This window comes from Chelon labrosus (assembly GCF_963514085.1).
Source record: "Chelon labrosus genome assembly, chromosome: 19".
In the NCBI taxonomy this organism is placed as follows: Eukaryota; Metazoa; Chordata; class Actinopteri; order Mugiliformes; family Mugilidae; genus Chelon; species Chelon labrosus.
The window spans coordinates 10,826,803-10,848,319 of record NC_140352.1 but is presented as its reverse complement, the minus strand read 5'-3'; the positions used below and the strand labels follow the sequence as shown (position 1 = coordinate 10,848,319).

At 44.9% G+C, this 21,517-nt stretch overlaps 1 protein-coding gene across 1 annotated transcript in view; it reads right to left on the bottom strand.

Annotated features, from left to right (window-relative positions):
• Positions 1–21,517, bottom strand: part of sdk2b (sidekick cell adhesion molecule 2b) — an 89,466-nt gene that overhangs the window by 42,284 nt on the left and 25,665 nt on the right. Inside the window, exons 4-13 of the mRNA XM_084567731.1 lie at positions 19,268–19,401; positions 14,616–14,727; positions 13,177–13,367; positions 11,370–11,453; positions 10,502–10,696; positions 7,675–7,791; positions 7,172–7,339; positions 6,602–6,704; positions 3,168–3,344; positions 1,958–2,094 (exon numbers count right to left, since the gene is read on the bottom strand). Coding sequence (XP_084423857.1) covers positions 1,958–2,094; positions 3,168–3,344; positions 6,602–6,704; positions 7,172–7,339; positions 7,675–7,791; positions 10,502–10,696; positions 11,370–11,453; positions 13,177–13,367; positions 14,616–14,727; positions 19,268–19,401 — 1,418 coding nt within the window. The remainder of the gene's footprint in view (positions 1–1,957; positions 2,095–3,167; positions 3,345–6,601; positions 6,705–7,171; positions 7,340–7,674; positions 7,792–10,501; positions 10,697–11,369; positions 11,454–13,176; positions 13,368–14,615; positions 14,728–19,267; positions 19,402–21,517) is intronic.

Genomic DNA, 21,517 nt, shown 5'->3' with positions numbered 1-21,517 from the left:
TTCACACCTTGTTCCTAGCAACTCTAACCCACTTCTGTGTTTCTCTGAAGATTTCAGTGAGATTTCTGAGGTTTTAAAATTGGAATTAATTAGAAAGTAAGTCATGTCGAGAAAAGTGACACACGGGGAAAACAGTTTAACACAACATGCTGCTGATTGCCAGTTTTAGAGCGCGAGACTTAACCGAAAGACGCAAGCTATATAAAGAAGAACTGTATGCAGCGTACACATCCAACTTCAGATTAAAAGCAGTGATGGACGTTCTTAATTAGGCTTATTGATCACGTTCTTTAATTCTTTCAGATGTGCTCCGCTCTGTTTGGATTGCGCTTAAGCTCTCTGGGAAAAACACTGGCATCGCAGGAGCCTCGAGACGTGAATCTAAACAAGCAACTTTCAATCATTGCCGCAATGATGATCCCGCGAGCCGAGCCAGGGATGTTACACAATCGCAGGAATCGATGCCGCAATCTTATATCGGTGCGGCAGTCGGCCCGGCCCTCCTCCCGAAGAACCAATCGCCGTTGCACTGACGCAAGCCCGGAGATGACTTGTGCTGCAGAGTTTTTCTTGGCTTACTGCACATACAGTACGAATTATGATGGAAAAGTATTGAGTGCTAAGGTGGGTTGAATCAGATATGCTGGTCATGTCAGAGCACTCTGGACTGAGCTTGACCTTTTGGGGCAGACTTGCCAAACATGGTATGTTTTGTCAGGTATGCCTTCCACCTGATTCCTTAACATAGAGGCCAGGGGCCTCATGTACGAAGGGTGCGTACGCACAAAAACTTTCCGTACAAGTTTGGGGTCAATTCACGTACCGCCTGCCTCACGCCAACATCATGGCTGGCGTACGCTGGCTCCTTCGGCGACGCTTAGAGGTGATGCTGTTCAGAACGCTGCAATTAACCAACATTGTGGCGCGTGGAGGACAGCGTGCCAAAGAGGACATTTTTGCGCAACTCCAAGTGAGTAGCGTTTTAAGTTCTTCTTTTTTCCCATTCTTATGTTTTCATTTTCTGATTGTCAAGAGAGGGGAATCTCAGATGAAGGATCAATTTAAATATATTTTGCATATTTAAAAGGGGGCGTGGCTAGGGAGGAATTTGGGTACAACATGTGCGCTCAATGTACAAAGGAAATGTGCTCCCGGATCTGAGCGTACGCCACGTTTTTGTAGGAAATCCACACAAATCTTTGTACATGAGGCCCCTGGTCTTGCTAACCAAAACTAATTGCCAGGGGTCGTTACTGAGATGGCTTACAATGACAAACTTTTTCCGACGGAACCCTGCCACGAATCCCACATATGATCTTTATCGATTCAAAAGTACATTTCGAGTCGAGACACTCATCATTTGTCGTAAACATTGCGACGTATCGTATAGTTTTGGGCGTAATGGCGAACTACGTCTATCATCTTGTGCAAATACGCGTCACCAGCAGCAACTTGGCCAAAACCATGCCGCAATAAATAAACGTATCTATTTAACTAGTGCTTCTGGACAGTTTGTGAAGCTTAAGCGGCTCTACGACAAACTGCAGACATCATTTATCTTTGAACATTCCCCATCTGTTTCCCAGTCTTTTCTTGACCCTGTCACATCTTCTTTGGAACGTGTTGCAGGGATCAAACTCAAAGTGATAAAATTATCAGTGCACATTTAATATCTCTTCTTTGCTGGTGTATTCCATTCGAATATAGGCTGCACAATGTCCTAACTTCATAGGAAATGGGGTGTGTAAATTCTCCGAAATAAAATCTTGTGTTGGTCCACTGTAGGGGTCCAACTTTCTGAAAGTACTTTACTCGAGTTCCCTCTTCCCTCTTTATAAATAATGTATAGTCCTTAAAGTTGTGCAAACTGACACAAAAGGGTACAAAGCACCAAAGGTTGAGAAAGAGACAATACGTGGATGCATGCCTAGAATAGTCCGGATATTGGAAGACTTACTGTTCTCAGAAACCTCCAGGATATAGCGTATGAGAGGACTGTTTCCATCAAAAGGTTTGGCCCAGGCCAGGTCGATGGCTCTTTTTTCCGATTTGCTCAGCACGGCGGTAGGATTCTCTGGGGCATGGGGCAGCTGCCTGCGGGGAACAGCGGGACAACTTCGATAAATAAAAGGATCTCTCTATCACGGCAAACAAGCCGAGCACTTCGCCGCTCTCTAAATGTCTCTCGCACAAATCCCGGAGTACGGCTGAATCTTTTATAACGGAGAGATCAGCCAGACAGGTGATGAAATGTGGGGAGACAGGACGGCGAAGATGGTTCCTTGTCAAGACGGACACGCAGGCAAACAGAGTGAGATTGATATCGCCGGGAAAGGGGGGCTGGGGATGGATTGAAAGGCATCAGGAGACAGATAGGAAGAAAATTCACAAAGACGTGAATAAATGTAGGCAAAGCTGGGGATCATTAATTCATTCAGCCATAAATTCAGATAAGCACAGACAGATTGATAGATAAACCTTATAGCAATGAACGGATACAGGCAGTAACTCTATCAAAAGGAAGCCAGCCAACGAGACGGCTGATAGAGGGGGGCTAAACAAAGACAGAAACAATCAGTCAGTCAGTTTCGGCGAAGTTAGATGTCACAATTATATGGAATCTACCCCCGCAGCTGAGTCGAGGGTGAGTCGCCGTAGTACAACGGTAGCAAATTACGGGGAAAGAGAAGATTTGAGGCCAAATCTCCACAGAAGTGCAAGTACAAGTGTGTGTGTGTGTAATATCACAGATAGGGAATGGAGGAGGAGGTCCCACGGGGCTGGAAGTGTGTCAGGTGAGAATGAGGACAAGGGAGGTGAGGAAGAACAGGCGTCATTTAAGTGGAAATGAGTCAGAGGTGTCAATAAGAACAGGCAGAATAGCAGTGAAGGGTTGGGGGTTGGGGGCGGTGGTTGGTGGCGGTGGTGGGGGCACGTACGCCTGCTTCTCCAGCAAGCGCGCCAGTGCGTACGCTTGTGTGCGCGCGTGCACGAGCCGCCTTTCTTCAAAGAACATGTTGCTTCCTGCACCTTTCCACTGGAGAATATTGGAGACGGAAGAGTGTGAGAGAAGTAAGAAAATAGAAAGTCAGGCGAGTGACGAAAGCATGGAGGAGGAGGAGGAGGAGGATGGATGGATGGATGAGGAGGGAGGGAGGGGGGGTTACCTGACACGGAGGTGCGCGCTGCGGGAATCGTTGCCTCCGACGGAGGTGACTCTGCACGTGTACGTGCCAATGTCGCCTGACCACGTCTGGGAGATGTGGAGGGTGCCGTCCGCGTCCAGTCGCATGCGGGGGATGGACTGCACGTTGATCACCGAGCCCTCTTTTTCCCAGATGTGCCTGGAACGCAAAAGTCGTCAGTCAGCCGGCCTGCGCGACTGTCATTAGCGTCCCCATCATCATCACCCGCTCTGTCCATTCACTCAGTCGCTTTAAACACACTTTAAAGCGCCATTCATCAACCTGAGTGATAATCACGTTTGTTTCACGGTCACAATTAGCCACAAATTACTATTACTCACGCACATACGCTTAAGAGAAATGTACTCAGGCGAAAACAGCATCAATCGAGGAGAAGAGTGCAAGCCTCCGACAGTTTCCCATCAAGTTAAAGTAAACAGAATTCATAGCAAAGTATCCAACAAAAAAATACAGAACAAAGTATCTTAGAAAGCCTTGATGAAAATGTTGCGGCAAGAGTTCCCAGTCGCGCCATCCAAAATGTTATGCTGACTAATATTTATGTATTATATGTTCAGGTAAATGAAAAGCGTATTCAGAGCGAACCTGAAAACATTTTTAGAAGAAATTTAATTGCATTCAGAGTCAACAGTGACTCACCGGTGGACCTGAACAAACATGTATTTTCTTTTTCTTTTTCTTTTCTTTTTTATTTTATTTGTCAGGGTGAAACTGAATGGTGCCGGGCAAAACAAGCTTTTCATCCACTCTGAGGGTGCAACTAAGCTCTTTATTCAAGTGCCCCAATTTGGTGTCAGCGCGTCAAATCGCGGCGCGCTGGAAAAGCGACGGCAGCTCGTCACGTGTGAAACGATTCAACCACGGGTCGGACACGTGGACTGAAACCCATCGTGACTAGAGCTAGGTTCACTAATGACTTTCTGTTCCGAACCGATCTTTAACCGGTAACGGGAAACTGGTTTTGTGCTTAGTCCACGTTCGACAAGCGCCATGAGGCCTGAAAGCTGATGTGTGGCAGCATTTTGGACAAAAGCTAAGACGTACGCAAGATGCGCCAATATCCAAAAAAGTTCTGAAGAACCGAAGACCTGAAGAAGCAGTCCAGTTGCCTTTTTTAAACGCTTTTTTGGATATATCATGACCTGGATGACTGAGAACCTTCACAGACAAGATGTACCAATAAGTACAAAGTACAATATTGGTGATATACCACAAGTCTCCAATGAGAGACCAATGACAACATTAGTTTTCTTTCAAAACTAAACGAAATACTTACAAAACAGAAAAAAACCGAAATGAATCATTATCAATTCGAATCAACCTCATGAATTAGGATCAAATAGATTAAGGAGATCATTAATTGTTGTAATAACGCCATCTGAAGAAGAGCACGACCATCAGCTGAGAGAAAATGGCTTATATTGTATTGTATATTAAGATAATCCCTTCATTTTATTCATCAGGACGGATTTCCAGAGCCTGTGAAGGCCCAATTTTGCTAATACCTGTAGGAATGTGCAGCTGTGAATCACGTATGCACGTCAGCTAGGAGGTTAACTCGGCGAGCGAACCGAGGTCGCCTTTTGTTCCGCCGCAATCCAAGAAGAGCGCGCTACTGCCGAGGCGTTTCATCTCCCCTCCCCGTCTGTCTTCAAACTCGGCATCACAGCTGCCCCGTGACGTTCGTGTCACGGCGTCTGAAGGCTGCATATCAAACGAACGGATCCGCCGCTCATCACACAACCGCAAGGCTCAAACGTAGCTTCAGACGCCGCTTTCTGCTCCGAGTAGAAAGGGACAGAGTGGTCTATTGATCGCCGCTGATGTCGGCTGCGAGACGCGCGGTTTGGTAAATTTTCTGCCGGGAGGGCTTCTTGTTGTTTTGGACTGAAGTTGTAATGCGGAGGTGTGAGAGGAGACGCTTTCTTGCGGTGTCACACAAGTGCGCCTGTGATTGACGAAAGCGTTTAACGTGTAGGTGTTTCGCTTTTGTGCAAACTTTATGTCAAGGCCTGGGATGTTTTCTGCGCGGCAGAATGGTTTCAGCTCCTGGGATTTATTAGCTATTCACATTACGGCGCACGGAATAACAAATACATATAAAAATGTGTCCAGATTTGCAAACAAAACTTAGCATCCAAGGACTAGTCTCGTCCTGTCTAGACCGTTGTAATTTTATTTTCACCGAGCTTAGCAAGACGTCGCAGAATCAGGCTGGGAATGCTAATGCAAAGCTTCTGAATATGTCCTCCAACCGGTCAGGTCCCCTAACCTCATTTCTTTACATTAACTCCTTATCAAATTCAGAATCCAAGATTGGCCCGCCGAGTCACGCACACTCATAAGCGTCTTGGGGGTCAGCACGACTGATCAGCGCTCGTTGGCCGAACCCCGTTTAAAACACGGCGTCTTTTACTGCCCTTACATTCTCAGTTTCTGTGATTTGTGGATGCATTTCCCCGGATGATGTCAAAGAAATAAACAATTAATGTTGTCAACTGACGAGTATTCCCTGATATGGACGATTCCCGCTGCACCAGAGAGCTCAATATGTGCCTGAAATCAAAGGCACATCAGTGAGGCTCAGTGGGTGATGAGTCAATCCACTCGCACACTGTCCTGCGGTTCTCAGTGCTCGATAGTGCACAAAGTGTGTATTAAATACACGGTAGAAAACAGTTCCTGACCAAGGCGATACAGACGCTTGAGGAACCTCTCTTGACTATATACTATGACCAGCATCTTTAGGAAATCGCTTCAATGAAAGCATAATTAATGAGGAAAATACTCATCTTTTACTCTGTCCTCAATTGTTTCTAGTGCGAGGCAATAAATGATGCTACATACACCGATCAGCCACAACATTAAGACCACTGACCACTGGAGAAGTAAATAACCTTGACCATCTTGTCACAATCCAATGTTCTTCTGGGGGACGTTGGACCTGGCATTCGTGTGGATGTTACTTGGACATGTAGCACCCACCTAGACCAGACCAGGCACCCCCACCCCATAGCAATGACACTTCTTGATGGCAGCAGCCATCCCCAGCAGGATGCAGCCTGACACAGGCAGACACAAAATAAAAAATAGCACAAGATGTTGACCGGGCCTCCAAATTCACTACATCCCAAACTGATCAAGTATCTCTGGGATGATCCACAGAGGCCCCTCCCCTCGACCCATAGGACCCAAAGGCCCCCCACTAACAACATTCTGTTTCCAGCCACCCCATGACACCCTCAGAAGGCCCATGTCTGTTCTCTGATGAGTCGCAACTGTTTTGGAGGCACAAGGGAGACCTGCACAGTATTAGGAAGGTGGTCATAATGTTATGCCCGATGGGTGTATGCAATGCACTTGGCTTTGCTGTGTCTTTGTCAGCGCACCCCTACCTGACAGTGACGCTGGGGTCGTGTGTGACTCCACAAGTCATAATGGCTTTAGTTCCTTTGATAACACTCTGGTCCTGTGGGGGGGTGGTAATCCGGGTGCGGGCTGTGGAGACAAAAAGAGAGTGAGAGAGAGAAAGAGGAAAATGAGGGAAGACAAAACAGTCTACAAAATGTCCTTCCCGAGAAGAACAATAGCAAGAAGAAAGAAATGACAAATGAATTGTAGAAAACTCATTTCGGCTGAAATGACATGCTGCTGGTTTGTATTTCTTTTTCCTGATGGCTTCTTGGAGGAAAAAAAAAACACCTCGATGATGACTCCAAACTGGCACAGAAGAGCGCCTTTGTATTTGGAGGAATCGAGTGCGGCTTTATTATCATACGACACAAGCTCATTTCCTGCTAAACAGGCCTGCCTCTCAATAAAATTCCAGAACTGTTCCGGTATTTGTCGCCACGCAGAAATGACTGTGAAGGACTTTTCGACACCTTCTTACACCAAGCGACCTTGTTTATCTGCCGGCCCCGACCCTCCGCCCCCACCCCACCTCCTCCCCCGAGCCCACTCACCCCAGACGATGAGGTCTGCGGACGCCTCGTCGATTCCCCTCGAGTTGCTCGCCATGCAAGTGTAGGTCCCGGCGTCGGAGATGTGCGAAGGGGAGATGAGCAGGCTGCCCGACTCGAGGAGGGTGAACCTGGGCAGCTGAACCGAGCCGCTCGCCAGCACACGCTCGCCTTGAGTGTGTGAAGAGGAAGAGAAAATAATGAGGAGGGAGACGCATCAGCAGAGAAGAAAGGTCAGACACACTGGTGGGAAGTGTAAAAAAATAAAAAAATAAGGCATTCAGGGACGTAGAGAAGAGGAGGGTGGATTGCGAGTATCAAGGACAGTGTTTTTCCTGATCTGCTATTGGGATGCAAACGTGAAAAGCCAGGCACAAGGTAAATCCCGGTGAAGGAATCCAATCAGGCTTTATTTGTTAAGCCACGGCACAACTATGGTCTCATGTGTAATGGATAACAGACATCCCTAATCCCTTGTGAGCGCATGTGTGCACTGTAGCAGAGACCTTTCTGCCAGGTGATAGCCGGTCTTGGAGCTCCGGAGGTCTCGCAGTGCAGGATGACTGACATCCCGTCGATCACGGTGCTGTCGGAGGGTCCGGCTGTGATATTCGGGGCAATGCCTGAGGGGAGGCACACACACACAGAATAAAAAGAGCTCAGTACAGTAACAAGAGAAGGTAAGAGGGTTATAGAGGTGAGAGAGTAACAGTCGGCGGCAAAGCCCCACTTCAAACGTATTTCCTTCGTGTTTAGTCGATGCTTTGTGCCACTAATTCTTAACGGATTGACACCGCCTTCACCTTGGAGCCATAACGTGGTAGAGGCGGCAAATATATGGAGAAGAGAAAATAAAACGACAGCGGGGGGAAAGCATAGAGGAGAAAAAGAAGGCAATTTGAAGATAACTAAAATCCCCATTCGTGATATGCAATAAATCAAAGCTTTTATAGGATGACAGAAAATTGTATCGCTCCAAGAGGGAAGGGAGGGAGTTTCTCACGAGGCGCAATGTTGATCTCAGGACAGAGGGAGTAGGGACAGAAGGAGAAGTGGGAACACAAATGTGTGGAGAGAGAAAGAGACAGAGAGACATGGGGGGGAGAAGATGATAAGATGAGATCTGGAAGGAGGAAAGAGGGAGTGAGCAGAAGAGAGAGTGTCAAGGAGAGAAATGGGGATGGAAGGGGCGATTTAGCGAGGCAGAATATTATGAATTCGGATAACGTGTTGCGGCGTGGAGCGGAGGCAGCGGGAACTGAGACAAAGTGGAGAAAATTAGATGTCAGAAACTTGCCAAGCAGATGCACAGCGAGAGGAAAATTACCAGAGATTTCAAATTCCAACTGTTGTGCGAGCTCAGAGGAAGCGCATCCACAAATTCAGACATTTACCTGATTGGAGTTAGGCAGCAAACACGGTATTAATGTTAGGTCAGCGTCGGGCCTGTCTGTCAGCTTACCTGGGAACTTCCGAAGATTTAAACGCTTTTCGTAGACGATGAGCGTGCGAATGCATTTAATTCGATTAGTTGTTCCATCACAGCTAACAGTGACATTATGCGATTGGATTATAAGTCTCCATGTTATAATTTCATCACCCAAATCACATTATAACTCCATTGTTACGATTCTATCACATTACTGTCAGACAAAAATATACAGCACATGTTCAGTGTTTCCATCCATAGCCTTCACACTAAACTCTGTTGCCAGTATTACAGTAAATTTCACTGTTTCTGTCATTCTCTGGTAATTACAGCCAACAAAGGCTTTGGTTTTTGACTTTATGTTTGGATCCATAAATGATGGGCTGGTTTTCAACAAGACTTTAGGTACCAAACTCAGAACGGTACAGTGTAACTTACATTTAAAGCTGCAGATACGTTTGTAGACTTGTCCATTTCAATCCTTCCCCAGTCGCGGACAAATGTGATTTTTAAGCTAACGCTAAAGGGGTGTAGAAACAGGAAGAGACTGGTACCGATGTGGCGACAAGAGACAATGGAATGTGAATGATACTGAGTGAGTTGAAACTTTACTAGCATTAAGCAGTTGAAGCACCAAGTTGAACCAGAGTCGATTTTGAGGCAACAACCGATGGGAGCGTCTGCAAGTTCTACAAACATTTAACGCAACGAAAGATCACCCACAACTTTGGTTCCTCACATGAAATTCACCATATTGATAGCGGGCTTGGAGCGTTGGGTGAACCCAGACGAAAAACTTGATGGTACATTCTTTCTTTGTAGTTAAAAAAAAAGCTAGCTCCGTCCATACACCAGCAATTATTATTACTTTATGTTCTGGTTCCTTCACTCAGAAACATCCGAGGTGGGAAATGTAGGGTTCCTGAGCTACCAGGAACATCCACTAGCGACCAACTATCAGCTACAAATTGATGGACGACGAGTGAATCGCTTCTAGAGGTGTGACGTTCACGAACGAACCGAATCTGTTGACCGGCTCTTTAACACGCACGAACAGGACAGGGTCGCAGTTTCAAGCCGCTCTTTTTTTTGTTGTTGTTGTTCTCGCTGTGTTTCACAAAGATGCAAACTCAGACATCCCACCAATAGAACGGAAACTAAAGGGACGAATCCACGAGATGCGGCTCCCTTCAAAGAGCCGTAAATCCCAACTCTAATCACTTCATGCCACGTGGCCAGTCATATTAGCGGCTGGCGTTTTGAGCTAAAGGCAGACAAAAGCATATTGACGCGCTTGCAAAGATGGCGTTAAATTCAAACTCATCAGCTAATGAGCACTTTACACAAAACAGAATTGAGGATGTCATCAGTTTTTTAGGTATTTGATAACTAAAACTAAAAAAAAATGGACAAATTCAAAGTTTTCGCCTGTGGACGTCACCAGATGAAAAGTTGGGGTAAATTAACACAGCATCTCTACCATGAAGAAAGAAAAAGAAAGTACCGCTCTGAGCTGCTCGAACTAATAGTGTTGACCACCAAACCACTTAGCCATGCAAGTCACATGGCTAAAAACTTTGCGATGAATTGCATTATCCAACGTTAATTAAGTCCGTTTATGAGGAAGCCAGCCGAAGCCCATTTAAAACACTAATTTAAATATGCGCATTCTCCCTACTTTCATTTATTTTTTTTGTTTCATTTTTCTTAAGTAATTACAACAAGTCTTTTCTGAATCTGACAAGGGGCTTAAGAGAGCTACGTGAGGATTTAACACATTTCTGGGAGAAGTAAAATAAAAAAAGCGAAGGCTAAGCTTTAACAAAAACACACTGTCACGTTTTTAATAGCGGTAATTATCCGAGAAAAAATCCTTTCTTGAAGGGTTTTTCGGGAGCACTCACTTGTAACAGCCAGGTAAGTGTTGGTCTGAACCTCTCCTGCCATATTTCTGGCGAAGCACTGGAACATGCCCGTGTCGTCGGGCAGCAGGCCGTTGACTTGCAGGCTGCCGCCCACCAGTACCCGGTACCTGGGCATCTTAACGGGGTCAATAGGCAAAGCATCCTTGTACCACACAATGTCCGGCTGGGGCACTCCTGCAGAGAGAGATACAGTTTACAGAGAGTAGGCCATACTTCCAATGTTTCATAGCATTTTTCAGCTATTTAATTTCAGAATGGTTTCGGTTTAGCTTTAGCTTTTACGATCCACAGGTTCTAGCAGCAAACTGTGAACCTACTAAGTAACATTATTTGTAATTCTTGATTGGGAACGACAACTTCTTGAATCCTTCTGTACATGTTCAAGCTAATTTCCAATCCCGGATAGCTATAGCAACAATGACTACAACAGGACGTCTCTGTTTGGCAAATATTGGGCTAATTAGCTGCTTATTTTGTGACTTAACGGTGGTTATTTGCACGTGGGAGGACATTAATGGCTAGAATATGTGTACATAGTGTGCGACGATGGGAATTAAGATGGAGCTGGATCTTATGGTTATTTTTATATGAAGCTTGTTTATTGATCTAGCTTTGCATCATATCGCTGATTTGCGAATATTGCAATTACAATACGCTGTGTTTAGCTAGTCAATCCGTTTACTGAAGCCTGCATGTGTTATGTTAATGTACTATTGGTAAATTGAGACAACAGGAAATGGGTTGAACTCAGCGATGAACACGACGCACCACCCACCATCACAAGTAAACTCTGACAGAAAATAACAAAAAGCATAATAGGCTTCCTTTCACATGTTCTGACACTCACCCCGAGCCTGACAGGGAATGTCCACCACCTTCTCCATCTCGGCCGTGATGTGTTTCTCCGGTTCCTTTATAAACTGCGGCGGCTCTGATCGAGGGGGGAAAAAAGGGAAAGGCGGGAGGATGAGCGAGCGAAATAAAACACCGCGTTTGCAAGTCTGCAACCCCAGCGCACGAAGAACGTTAAAAAGTAATCACTTGTGTGAAATTAAAACAACAACCGGCGGTGCTTGTGAGGAACGACACCGCATTATAGAGCTATCGAACTGTAAACAATTATTATTATTTTTTGCTTTAAAATGTATTGATTCCGGGAGCGAACATCTCGCTCGCAAAAGAATAATAATGAGATTATCCAGTAGTTTGATTAAAGAAACCAGTAATTGGTTCTCTGCGCCGGCTTCAAATGTGGGCTATTCCTCAAACTCATGGGGAGAGGAAAGGCTCGGTTAGCGCTATCAAGGGAATAGTTCACCACACCTGGTGCTTTGAATCACATCACAACCTTGAAAACATCAAAGTGTTTCAGTGGGATGGAATGAAAGTGACTCAAGCAATGCTATTAAACAGTTTCTTGAGGCCGGCCATTAGTTTTCTCCCTTTTAAATCAATAACACTTCCCCCCCGTACTGTGTCACGACTTCACAGCCATGCTTTTGCCACATTCATGTTGTGTGAGACTTTTTTTTTTTTTATATAATTCATACCATCTCTTTTGTATGAACTCGCAAACTTTGTTTTTACAGATATACCAGATGTACATAGATCAGGCAGAACATTATGACCACCTTCCCAGTATTGTGTAGGTCTCCCTTGTGCCTCCGAAACTCATCAGAGAATGGACATGGGCCTTCTGAGGATGTCCTGTGGTGTCTGGTAACACAATGTTGTTTGTGTGTGTGTGTGTGTGTGGGGGGGGGGGGGGGGTTTGGATCCTATGGGTTGAGGGGAGGGGCCTCTGTGGATCATCCCACAGATACTTGATCAGTTTGGGATCTAGTTAAATTGGAGGCCAGGTCAACACCTTGATCTGTTTTTCATGTTTGTTTTTTTTTATTTTTTTTTATTTGTGAATTTTTTGCACCGTTTTTGTGCAGGTAACATCCACTACCCCAAATTTTCCCTGCAGAACGTTGCATTGTCAATGGTCAGTGTTATTTACTTCTCCTGTCAGTGGTCATAATGTTATGCCCGATCGATGTACATTGCTAAAGGTAGACGCTGGTTTTTCATTCATGTCCTGCTGATATAACAGCACATTCATCTATTGCATATCATTAAACAACCACCTTATTCTGTCTGTCCCCGCATGTGCATAATAAAAAATTCCTAACAACACCTCAAGCTGTTTTGCACCTCAGGGCCAAAATGCAGAGAGTGGAATTACAGTCATTAAGCAAATGTGCTAAAAATTGCGAATTCAATACAAAAGGCAGAAAAGCAAATATATGAACACAAACAAAACATAACCCTAACCCTATTCTGCCTCAGCAGCAGCGAAGACAGTGAAGCTTTTCCATGTTTATGTGTTCAGTCTCGTGTTTTTTTTTCCCCCTCAGGGTTCACTGTGCACGAAAAAAACTGTATTTGCAAAGCAGCATCTCATTAAACCTGCAAGGTGATGATATGCCTGTCCTCTAAGAAAAAAAAACTGTGCAAATTGGTGTGAAACTAAAGTGGCAACCAGTGCAATAAGAAGAAATTGCCACATACCAGTGTGCACGTATAAGATAACGGCCGTGATAAAAAAAGACAACAAACAGGCAGCCACAGCCATAACCCGGGAACATTTGTTGGACTGTAACTCTTACCGTGTACATGCAGATAAGCTCCGGCGCTGACTGAAGGCACGCTGCTGCTGCGGAGAATGGCTTCGCACTCGTAGAAGCCGGCGTCGCTCACCACGGGGCTGAGGATGGTGAGCCTGCGGTTGAAGTCGCTCAGACCGCTGGTCACCACCACGCCGTTCTTACGCCACGAGATGCTCAGCTTGATGAGAGGTCTACAAATAATAATAATAAATAAAACAAAGTGTCAGACGTTTTAATTTCTCTGTTGCCATTAGAATTTGAGCTTGATAATAAATTAATTCTGCTCCTAGATGTATTTATCACCCATCCATCTATTCAAACTAATGAAGAGTCATTAGTATAGTGATATATACATAAAAGAAATCTGTGGCTGAGGGGATGCCAACTGTCTTCAATTTAAAATCTCTATTTCATGAATCAAGGGATGTTATTAGTGGATTGCTTTTTGGCTCGTGTGAAGAATTGGGTCTTTCAGAATTAACATGTTAATAACTAAATAATTGACGCGCACAAGTTCTGTTAGTACGACCTCAACAAATCCTGTAGTTTGGGAAATCATAAAGTGTTTCGAACAGCGACAGAAAGCTGTGGAAAGCAGAGTCTGAAGTACTGTCATCGTAAATAATAATAGCCTGCAGAGGGCAGTGTTACGCGCCGTAGGGCAAAAACTAGCCAAAAATCCCAAAGGTAGAATAAGAAAGCAGAACGAAAAAAGTGTGATTCATTTGGGTTAACCTCATATTAAAGATATGGAAATCATGCAATTCGATTTTTTATTTTTTAGTCAGTCCTAGTTAGAATACACTGATCAGAAACTGACAGCTGCAAATTTTAAATAAATATGTGTATTCCCATTGGGTTAAAATGTCTCATTTGATCCTCTGGCACAGCAGTTGCAGTTCCTCAAATGGCCACTTGAGGCTGGCGCCAAAGTGAGTCAATCCCCTTAGGCGTCTTTGTTAGAACTTACAACTTCACAGCAGAAATAAACATGTTTACGGCCTGGTATGAAAAAGTGTTTTGGTCTCTATAGCTATTCATGGCAACAGAATAGGATATATATTATAGGGTTTGGTTGCTTTAAGTGACAGGTGGGTGCCATTACAAGTGACTAGCTGCCTACCTCACCTCCACTCACATTGCATCTCTTTTGAATAAGCTGGAGGTTAGATGGAGTCAGACACCAAAGATGGCGTCAACCAGAGCTGCCAGATTCAGCTTCAAAACTATGGGTGACGTCCATCTGTATATTTTGGTTTTAGCTGTTCAGATTTTGTGACAACTAACGATACAATAGCGTACAGCTAGTTTTACCATAGGTAATTTCACTGGAATCACTATTTTCATGAAATGAACAGTCCTTCTAAAAAGTTTGAAATGATTTGAGTGAACTGATCCTTGAACAAAGCTCTGTGACCCTGCCGTTTCAGGACTTTTACCTGGCGTTGGCCACGCACTCCATCGTGACCTCTGAGGTGCCCGTGACAACGCTTGTGTTCCTGGGAGGGATGATGATGGTCGGGGCAATGGGATCTGCTGGACCTCCGACGTCTAGACACAAAAAAAAAAAAAAACATATATGTAGATGTTAAGGAGCGAGCAATGAGCCTGGCTGATTGATAGAGCTGGACGTACAGACACAATGTGTTAACAGAGACACAATGTGAGCCCGCTGACACATTTTGTGGGGTTCTCTGGATTGTGGCTTCCTATAAATTTCATTTCCACTCAGTGCACTTTGTGGGGTGTTCATCGATGTGAAATATTGAAACTGACCAGTGCACACACTGTATCCGAGGTCTGAAAGGAGATGGGCCGAACAGGATGAGACAGTGCACTGACTGTGTATAATAAGATATCTGCTGGAGAAGGGGAGACACGGACGGAAAAATACAGTTTGAACCACAAGAAGCTTAAGAGGTAAATATGCGTGAGTGTCTGTGCACAGATGTGTGCACGTAAATGTACGTATGTGTGTGGAAAAACTGCAAGTACAAACTGGTTTACGTGCATATGAGTTTGCTCGGGTGTTTGCTTTGAGCATCAGACACGGCCCATGGCGGTAAGAGCCGAGTGAGCTTGAGATGTGTCATGTCTGTGATAAACTCACACGGATCCGTCAATCCCATCAAGCCCTGGGAGTGTGCTCGTGGCTGCACATGTCAGATGTAGCTACAGGGCCTGTCATGACTCAATCTTACCAATCTTGGGTCATTAGATGTTGCACATAGCTTACATGTGCACACGGAAAACATGGCTGAATACTTCAAACAAGTCAAACTGTTAATACTTTTAAATGTAGAGGTTAAAATGCTTGTTTGCACCCTTTTCACGACTAATAGAAGAACATCACTATCAGTCACATGCTTGTGCAGTCGTGCGATGGTCAGCCTAGCTTAGCATAAAGAGTGGAGGCAAAAGGCTAGCTGGTCTAGCTGTGTGCAAAGTGTGAAAGTATGTCTGCAGAAGGCTTTAAAGGTGTCTCATTGTCACAATGAATGTTTTATTTCTGACATAAAATACGATCGTTTACTCACCCATATAACTTTGGTGTAATTTGGAGTCGTTCGGAAGATATTTAGATCCAGCGGAGTGCCGCGTATATCCATATAGTGGGAGTGATTGGGGCACCGAAAAGCAGCCTCTAAATAACGCATTATCTGCCGCAAAACTTGTTCATTTCACCAATGGAGTTACCGTTGAGGTAACTCCACACTCAACGGGGAACAGCACTAGCGTATCATAACAAAATATTGGTGAAATGAACGAGTTTTGCGGAAGATAATGCGTTATTTAGAGGCTGCGTTTCGGTGCCCCAGTCACTCACACTATATGTATATACGCGGCGCTCTGCTGGATCTAATTATCATCCAAACGACTCCAAATGACACCAGTTATATGGGTGAGTAAACGATCGTATTTTATGCCAGAAATAAGGTCCTGGTTGTAAAAAACGGTAATTCCCCTTTAAAGAGTCAATTTCAAAGATTTTCAAATTGAATAACCGTCTGTAAAGTCACTCTCTACCGCCAAATGAGGTAACACACTGGTGCTGATGAAATCGTCGCTATATTTATATACTGAATATATATTGACATTGCATGGACACAAATTGGTCAGTGGTGACATTCACAAAATGTAATCTATAAGCAGATACCTGGATATGAGACGGTTGCCGCTGGGTTGCAAGATTGCACGTAATCCAAACCAAAAATTTCCTGCGAACCACTAACTGAGAAAACTGGAGTTGACTTATGCAAATCCAATGGATTTTTCTTTTTTTTTGACAGTGGATAAGCTTGAAATATTGTAGGGAGTAATGGAACGGGAAGGAGCAGCGGCAGCGAGCTGTTGGATGAAGGGCTGCGGTGCGACAAACTGCACAACCGCCGACTTCCCAGCGAGGTAGCCAAATACCACAGCATAAACTCAGATCAGTGACAGAAAAAGACAAAAAATTGCTGTCTGGTTAAACCAACAGTTTGCTTTTCTGACCCCGGGATTCTCTGACTTGTGGTATTAAACTGTATTTGCTGTTACAAGTGTTGCCAAACAAACCAGAAATGAAATCCTCAAGTTTGGCAATGAACAGAAATTTAAAACAAATATTTGGGACAATTGCTGGAGATATTTTCTGGGAAATAACAGTTTAATGCTGCCTTGTTTGTGTGGAGATGGAACTATAGGTTTTGTCTTTGTTTTGGCACAATAGTTTGACACCTGGTAGTAAAAAGACTTGGGGGATCTGAAGCGAACCCAGGCCTTGTTTGTACATGATAGTTCCAGCTCATAATTTCTTTGAAAAGCACAAACTGTTGTTGAGATAAGATGTATAATCGGGCCATTTTCTTGGTGCTGGTACAGCAAATGGAGTTTTTCTGACAGAGCGTAGCAAGCTATTTATCTGTGTGTCCAATTTTTGTCAAAAGCAAGGCAAAGAGCATCCTGCATCTAGCTCTGTATTATTTAACGCAAAGACATCTGGCTCTTATCAGCCTCCATCCTCACAAAGAATGCAAATATGTTTTTTTTTTTTTGTACTATTCTTTTAAAAGGACAAGAGTTGAAGCGCTTTGTAGCTTGAGCTGGCGTCAGAGGCGAAACCAGCTAACGATTTTCAGCCTCGTTTTGCTGAACTTTTAAAACTTTGCTTCGGGTGTGAAGACCGTATTAAAAACAACACTTGTCCCTTGTCCTTCTGTCCCGCCAAGTCTTAGGCAAGTGCTGCCGGAGCCGGGAAGGCTCATGGGAAATGCAGTGTCAGAGGAGTCGCTGCAGGAACAGCTGCCGTGGCTGATACTGATAGACACGCACGCTCGAGCGCACACTCAAGGCAGCCCGTACATCAAGTCGGCGCGTGTGCATACAGTACATGGAGTATGTGAATGGAAATGCATGGCGTGTTTCCATCAGTCCTGCTGAGCTGAGACCTCCCGCTGTGCTCTCTATATAACCTGTGCATGTGTGTGTTCCTGCGCTTGTATAATCAACTCTGCCACTGTTCTCAATATGTGCCACGGGCTATTTCTGCTCCCTTGTGTTGTCAAGTATAACATCTTACCCTCACGCTCCTCATTCTGTTCCATAATGAACTCCAGTCTAGCATGTCATAAGATGCTGTCTGTTAGGTTTCCTCTTATATTTCACTCTGCTGAGCTGAAGCCAGCTGAAATGGTTTGATTTGTGTATCTTTGTGTTTTCCGCTGTGGAAGCAAAGGATGTTGGTGAATATTAAGAGCTACTTGGCAGTGGAACAGCGAGGCTCGCGCTTCTTTCCCCGACGCTTCCTCTTGCACAGCGCAAGCGTGTCTGCAGCAATGTGTGAATATCGGCACGGACACCCGCCAGTGCGGCGGAGGGGAATCAGACAGGTCGGGTTTCTGAGCAGAAACACGGATACTTTACAACAAAACGCTCCATTTGGATTCGAAAACAAAAGCCCTGCATTCCAAGTTTGACATAAAAAAAAAGCTGTAAGTTAATAAGATAAATACACTCAGAACAACAAAATAAAGTGCTCCCTTTCGAGTGCTGCATTAACATATAAAGTATATTTTCCTATTTGCCAGGCAGTGGTGAGATGAGAAACGGAGCTTTATATTTGTACAGTGTATTTACTATATTTCTTCTCCACTACATTTCATATGGAAATATGCTAATCTAATGTCTGCTACATTTATATCACGACGGTTTTAATTACGGCGTAACATTCGAACTTAAGATGAGCTCATAAAATGCAATGTGTATAAAAAAAAAGACATAAGCATTCCACTCACGAGGGCCGTTCTTCTTTTCCCAACACTTAAACTCTTAAATAAAGAAATAACTAACAAAAATAAAGGGTAAGGGGGGAAACCGTACTCTCTTGTACTGCTAAAGCTGGGTATCCACAACTTAGAGTACCAGAAGTAGAACTACCACCTAATTAAAACATTCAAGTGAAGTAAAAGTACGTGAGAAAATTCTTAAATCTACACGTCCACATTCCTTGACTTGTTAGCTGTTAGTTGGCAGAAGTATTTGATTGCTGCACACCGATCAGGCATAACATTATGACCAGCTTCGTAATGTTGAGTAGGTCTCCCCTGTGCCTCCAAAATGGCTGTGACTCATCAGAGAATGGACATGGGCCTTATGAGGGTGTCCTGAATGTTGATAGTGGGGGGCCTTTGGGTCCTATGGGTGGAGGGGAGGGGCCTCACCCCACCAGATACTTGATCAGTTTGGGATCTAGTGAATCTGGAGGCCAGGTCAACACCTTGTGCTGTTTTTTTTTCTTTTTTGAGTTGTTCATAAACTGTTTTTGTGTGTGTGTCTGTGTCAGGCTGCATCCTGCTGGGGATGGCTGCAGCCATCAAGTGTCATTGCTATTGGGTGGGGGTGCCTGGTCTGGTCTAGGTGGGTGCCACATGTCTAAGTAACATCCACACGAATGCCAGGTCCAAAAGTTTCCCAGCGGAACATTGCCACAAGTTTGTGAATGTTGTTTACTTCTCCTGTCAGTGGTCGTAATGTTATGCCTGATTGCTGTATATGTGTGTGTGTGTGTGTGTGTGTGTGTGTGTGTGTGTGTGTGCTTGTGGTTACTCACTCTCTACTGACAAGGTGATGGGCTGGCTGGTCTTGTTCTCTCCGTTCTTGTCATTCACCGCCTGTACGTAGTAGCGGCCGGCGTCTGGCGCCACCGTCGACAGGATGACCAGCGTGTTGTCCAAAGTAATGGCACTGCAGAGGGAACGCAGAGACAAAGAATGAATATACTTCGTATAAAATCACTTCAAGAAGTTCAAAAGACGAGGAGTGCAAGTGAATGCATTTTCCACGTTCAAAGGGGTCGTTGCGAAGCCTATCAGGTCTAAGTGTGCCTGAAGTTTCTCTCCACGCTTGATCCAACGGATGAAAAGGGCATTAAACATTTTAACATTGTAATTACATTCTCCGAGCAGCATTAAGTTCATCGATTCGCGTTGAGTAAACAGCGTGTAAGTGCTGACTGAGCAAGGCAAAATTATTGACATCCGCTCCCGTTCATACCCCTTCTCAAATATGATAGCCTTGCAATAATAACCGAGAGCTTTTCATTGGCTATTTGTAGCCGCCTCCGCTTCCCGTGGCCGGCGTTTTTGGCAGCAAATCGCTCCTGGCGGGAGACGGCGCCATCTTTGTCGAGACGCCTTGGATGAATGAACACCGATTCATTGTTCGGGAGGTGGTGTCTTCATCAAGTCTTCCTTTGGACTCGTCAACGTGGCAACCCAGAGAAGAAGAAACCCTCCTCCTCCTCCTCCCTCCTCCCTGACTGTGTTTACAATCAATATTTTCTTATTATCTGCGCCTGTTCAACAATCTGGAGGTAGATCGTACGTTCCAAACGGGCGCCTTTGCTCTCATATATCTTGCTTCGCTCTTAACCATCCATGTACTGTTCTGTCCCTTTCTCCCCTCCGCACCATTCATCGCACCAGATGTTGAACGTGAACATTTGCAATATTTGGTCATCAATCTTGATAGATGTGCAACTACAAAGCACTGGAAAAAAATACAAAGATTGTTCCTGTATTCATAAAAAACATAAGCCCAAATCTCACATTTACACCAAAGTACAAATCTCCGAATCACAGAACCATTGGGAAAGCTCAAAGCACAAATCAATGCCGTTGAAACGCTTGTGACTCCCACCTCGCCCTCTGTCGCACTCTGTGACATTTCCGTTCTTTTTCCTCTTTGATGTTTTCTTTTAAGTTTCCCGAGCCATTAGCAGGGCTGCGCCTGGAACTAACCGAGATCTCGGTAATCGATAACAAAACCAGAAAGAAATTCCGCCCGCAAGTGGCTTCTTCTGCAGAGACGCTTTGTCGCGCGCACGAGTAAAATTTCAGCCACGCTCCTGCTTCACAGCTGACGGTTTCCTCTTCCTCTCCTCCTCCAATTTAACCTACTGCACCCACTTGTTCCTCCACCCTGACCTTCATCTCATCAATGGGGGGGAGGGGTTGTTGAAACACCTGCTGGGCCTGATCAAGGGAGCGAGTGAGCAAAACACAGAAAATAAAAAAAACTGTGCACACGCATGAAATAAAATAAAAAACCTTCAAGTTCTCGTTGCGGCTGCAGGCAGAGAGGCGCCTGACGCAGCACATGCAGTGATACGCTGTGCAGAGTGATGACTTATTGCATCCATCTTTGGGCTGATTGATTTCCAAATTCCTCAAAGCGCCGGGCTCATTTGAGATTCCTCCCGCGTGCCGAGGCTGAAAAACAGCCTTCCTAAAGGGCCGAGCAGGCCTCGGTGGCTCCGGCTTATGATCCGCGGTAAATATTTAATGCTAGCTCGCTGGAGCGGTGACATCCTGGACACACAGCCATGAATTATGGATCTCTTCGGGGAGAGCGCGGGCAGAAACGGAAGTGTCCAAAGCGCCGAATGAATCCCGGATGACTTCCCGGGACCTTTCTAAAACGGGGACACAATCCGGGGGCTTAACTTCTGTACCTGAAAGAAGTCTCGGGAAGAAGTACACAAGCTGGCTCTGCTAGCCAGAGCTTTACAGTAGTGACCTGGGTGAGACGACCTATTCTATCTGAGATAATGCACTATAGGTGACGATACATGATGACTTCTTTACGCCCCCTCAAAAAGAAAGAGCATTCACTACGTAATAACCCCGTCCAAGCAGCTGCCAAAGTAAGTTCCAACTAATATTATCCACAGCAAACCCAGATTTCATCAGTTACTGAGAACAGGAGGCAATTTTTTTTCCCCCTGCTAGTTGATTTTAATGTGCTCCCTTGCTGAGCATTCTCTCCCCTCAGCCTGTAATCAGGGCTGGTGCAGTGGGGG